The sequence below is a fragment of the Naegleria gruberi genome, assembly GCF_000004985.1.
Source record: "Naegleria gruberi genomic scaffold NAEGRscaffold_61, whole genome shotgun sequence".
NCBI classification, from domain to species: domain Eukaryota; phylum Heterolobosea; class Eutetramitea; order Acrasida; family Naegleriidae; genus Naegleria; species Naegleria gruberi.
In genome coordinates, this window is record NW_003163266.1 from 282,493 (window position 1) to 287,119 (window position 4,627).

Below are 4,627 nucleotides of genomic sequence, written 5' to 3' on the forward strand. Positions count from 1 at the left end.
GCGGATTAACAATTGTGTATGATTTGCATTTTTTTAAAATCAAAAGAAAATGCTTTGGCGGGAAGCTTATTGGACTAAATTTCACACAATAAATCATCTTCATCAGGAGATTTACTTGTTCATTTGGAAATTCATCGAGCCACATCAGTTCTGAGGTTGGAGACAACTTGGGAACCTGTGGTGCTGCAGTCTCTCTACCTTATTACTTTTTTTGTGTTTGGATTCTGTCATAAAAAGGTAAATATCAGGGAAGGAGTTGAACCTCCGCCGAATCGTTAACAGCGACTCATGCTTACCACTACACTACCTGAAATACCCCATCAAAGCTCTAAAAATTCTGAGCTAATTGACAAATTTAATTTTAGTACTGAGAGTTCCATTTGCAGAATTTAATAAACTTACTTTAAATTGCCAAGTGTATTAAGAAACGAACAAACTAGACTGTTACAGGGCAGAATTCGGTGCTGTATCTTTGCAATTGTTGATGTCAAGAAGCTAAAATATATTTGGTAAATCACTCTTTACCTTACAGAATGCTGGAATGACTTGTTATAAAATATTAAATTAAAAGATATTCGAAATATAATACATTTTATGGTTATCTTCTTATTAAAGGTAAAGTTGTGGCAACTTTTTCGTCCAATTCCCTTTCGTCATCATCGTCTTCATCACATTTCTTTTCCTTAACATTGATACGATCAGGAGTACTTGGAGTGGAGGATGTGGATGGCACTGAACTTGGTTGCTTCTTGGCAAAAACAACTTGAACGAGACCCATAGTAATCTTATAGAACCAGAAAATATTTAAAATACAAATTGAACCAATCATTAGAGTTACAAGAATAATCCAACCAAGTGGGAATGAACACCAAGTTTCAGAATCTTCCCAAACCAAATGTGGTATGTAAAAGCAGAATGAAATTCTAACAATACCGAATGTCAACCACATCAAGATGCCATTATAAGCATATAATTTGGAATCTTTCATATTGCATTTAGAAAAGAAATATCTTTGATTCACAAAAGGTGTAGAAATTTCAGTAAACATCATGATAACCATCAATACTATGCATTTTTCCCAGACAGCACTTCCAAGCAATGCAACTATTGAAATAGAATGGTGGAGAACTGTTTCCATACCTCCCAGGTGAGGATAATTTCTTGCAACAATGTACAAGTCATATAAAAAGTAGCCAACACAATAGCCAATCAAGAAAATGCATGAACGATCGGAAAGTGACAAAATTCCAACGTTAGGGGATGGCAGATAAACAAATACGATACAGTACAATGAAATTAGTGAAGAAAGAATTGCATGAATATTAGAAACAATTCTACTATTCCATTCTCTTCTTTCTTTTTCCTCGCCAAAAATCTTCTTCTTAAAAGTAGTGCTATATTTCTTTGAAAACCAATCTGATCCGTAAGCATACATTAGAGAGTGAAAGATTAAACTCAAAACACTCATCACAGGAAGTAATAAACCAAAATTCTGAGGAGGATGGTCTGGTGTTGAGAAAACACCCTCGTTGACATACCAACTCCATCTATTAACAAAACTACTTAATAATCCATTCTTACTATCGATAAATCCACAAACTGCTGCAGAAGACATTTTACAATATATTGGACGTTATAGTCAGTCAAGAACGAGAGGATTAAATTGATCAGGAGAATAGAACTGATTCGGAAAATCTCTAAAGATCAACCAATATATATTCAATACTACCACTACAAATGAGAGTGTAATTGCACACAACGAGCTTGCACTTCTAGAAAGCTTGTTGTTATTGTTGTGAAAGCAGAAGAATATTCTCTGTTGCAACTTTTTTCAAAGGCTTGCTGAAAAAAAGTGAAGTGAATTTTTTTTTGAGTCGAAACAGCCCAACAACTTTCGGCTGTGTGGTCACCACTCGCATTCGAAACAAGGAAGAAAAGCTTTGATTTTTTGCATGGTCGATTTCCGCTACCTTCAGATGAGACGCAAAAAAGATTCGATCTTATTCGAAGAGGATCACCGTCAATTTGTCAAGTTTCAACTGTCAAGATGATCTATTCGAATCCATTTTTGAAAAAAATTAAAGCATTACTATTATTTAAAACATGATAATATTATTATTGGCGAGTTGGTAGATTGCTGATCAACAAGATTGGAGTGGTTGATTGTCAAAAACCGTAATGTAGTTTGTTGTGGAAATGTTGAAAAATATTCGAATCGTGAGTTGGAAGAATCTCAGTTTAGTTGAAAGTTCGTAAAAGTTCGGAATATACTCTCCATTCCAACACAGAAACACTTGGGTTTTGTAATGGAAATAATTTTCTTCTTTTTTCATGAAGCCTCATCTATGCCCAAATCGGGAATTGAATATTTATTGTTATTATTATTTTATTATTGTGGAGTGTTTTATACACTGTGTAAGAGGAGATGAAACAATTACTGTACAAATATCTTGTAATTATTGATGAGGAGAAACAACATCCTTCTCCGCGGAATAAACCAAGAATCAAATAATTTACAAAAAAAAAATAAACAACAACAACTTCATCAAGAAGAGGGTTCCATCATCAACACATGCTTCTAAGTAATCACTGCGACTTCCAAAGTAAAATCCTTCCGATCCTTTGCAGCAACAATTAAAGCACTAGGAGTTAGTGGGATTGGAAGTAAATGTTTGTCTACAAAAATCGTCAAACTAATTTATTTTGAATAATAGCATCACCAAACTGTATCCATCTTCTTTTAGCTTTTGATTTCTATTGTCTATTAGCTTTATATCTTGTTGGTGTTTGTTGGCTTGTTTATACTATCATTTCCAGACATGTGGAGATTCAAATGTATTGTCATCACTAATTCATAACAATTTGAAATGACTACCAAGTGATTACTTACTATTATTCATTGGATTGATAGAGAATATTTTGAATAAGGTTTACCATAGTATTTGGAATAGGATTGTAATAATTTGATTGATATTACTTCTGCTACCATCATAATTGTTTTAACATTCATCACCACCAATCTAATCTTTGATTGAGTAGAATTGTCATCATCTAATATACTTCTGTGTACTCAATAAAAGGAGAATACCTCTACTCATCATCACTACTGATATTTATCATCATTTTGGAATATTTCAATTATAGTAACTGGGCTACATCTCACCAATAGTAATAGTAGTAGTATTGCTTAATGGTGATTCTTCTCGGAATGAATAATAGTAGTTTTCTATCATCGGAAAATTCAAACTTCTAATCATCATTACGCTGGAATTCATCATAGTTTGATTAATTTTGAAAATACACTCAAGTAGTTCATCATCCTCCAAACTTTCTAATTTGATGAATTAGAGAACCCAAAACTGACATTATAATTTTGTGAATCGAGTGGATTAGGCTCAAGCATAAGGAATAGAACACCAACAAAGAAATCCTTCAATCCCATAGTTGGTTTGAATAAATACCGCAAGTTCAAATCCACCAAACCATTTTCATCAATATTCGGATGCCAAATTCTAGTTTTACAAATAATGTTAGGTGCTTTATGAGGATATTCATGAGGAATGATCAATTCAAATTCACGTGGATGATTCTTCCATATTCCTTCACTTGGAATTACAACAAAAACAAAACAATGGTAATAGTAATCTTATCCAATTGATTTAGGAGTGGTTTCTATTTTTTTGTAATTAAAACGATGCATAGCCAATCGAAGGACGGAAGATTTTTTTTCAAAGAAAATGGTGTGTAAATTTACGCAAGCCAAATTTTCTTAGGAAGACAGTTAATAAGATGAATGTATTTAATAGATGGAAACATAATATAAGAAAGAAAGATAATTATAATATGTAGCAATACACTGATAGAATAGTTTTGTCTTTTTTTATCGCTTCAACTGCTTTATTATTTGAGAAAATCAATAAACATAGGCGCTGAATTTTTTTCTCACTGATTCTGAGCTTTCGGCAAACGTTCGGCAAGAATGATTTGGAAATTTTGAAATTGGAAATTGTTCTACACATGTTTTATAATATATTGCAGACTGTATGTTCCATCGGCATGAAAGATGGTTTACAACGAACTGTTCAAAATATTGATATGTTTTTTTAATTATAAAATTTATTTTTATTTTCAAAATTAAAAAATGCCAGAAACGGACAATCAGTTAATTTATGATGCTGATTATGATGTTAAAGAAATTTTACCAACAATTTTACTTCCCGAGGCAGTTAGTAAAACAATTTTAGGAAGAATTACAAATATTATTAAAATTAAAATTACCAACACAAAAGATGAGTGGAAAGGATGTGTTTTCCTTCACGAGTTTAGGATGACACATAATCAGCATTTTGAAGGTGATCGTAGAGTAATATTATTAAATAATTTGGGACATATTGAAATGGCCTATCTTCCCGGAATCATCCAAGAAGATATGTTACGGAAATTGGAAACGGTTTATGAAAATCATAGTACAGATTTTACACATGTTACTCCGATTGCTGGTACATGGAATAGATATGGTAACTGCATTAAAGAGTCTAAACGTGCAACAGAAAAGGAAAAGAATATATTATCTGAATTGGCATCTATTTGTGGAGTATTAGTTAAACATATTGTATCATCATTTTCT

The 4,627-nt window shown here is 32.3% G+C and overlaps 1 protein-coding gene and 1 non-coding gene across 2 annotated transcripts; both read right to left on the reverse strand.

Moving 5' to 3' along the window:
- Nucleotides 1–241: 241 nt before the first annotated feature.
- Nucleotides 242–313, reverse strand: NAEGRDRAFT_t648. Its single transcript has one exon. It is a non-coding gene; the product is annotated as a tRNA-Asn (tRNA).
- Nucleotides 314–577: 264 nt separating this feature from the next.
- On the reverse strand, nucleotides 578–1,869 carry NAEGRDRAFT_81532 (uncharacterized protein). The gene has a single exon (XM_002671483.1). The coding sequence runs from the start codon at nucleotides 1,613–1,615 to the stop codon at nucleotides 599–601; it is 1,017 nt and encodes a 338-aa protein (XP_002671529.1). The 5' UTR covers nucleotides 1,616–1,869; the 3' UTR covers nucleotides 578–598.
- Nucleotides 1,870–4,627: the final 2,758 nt, after the last annotated feature.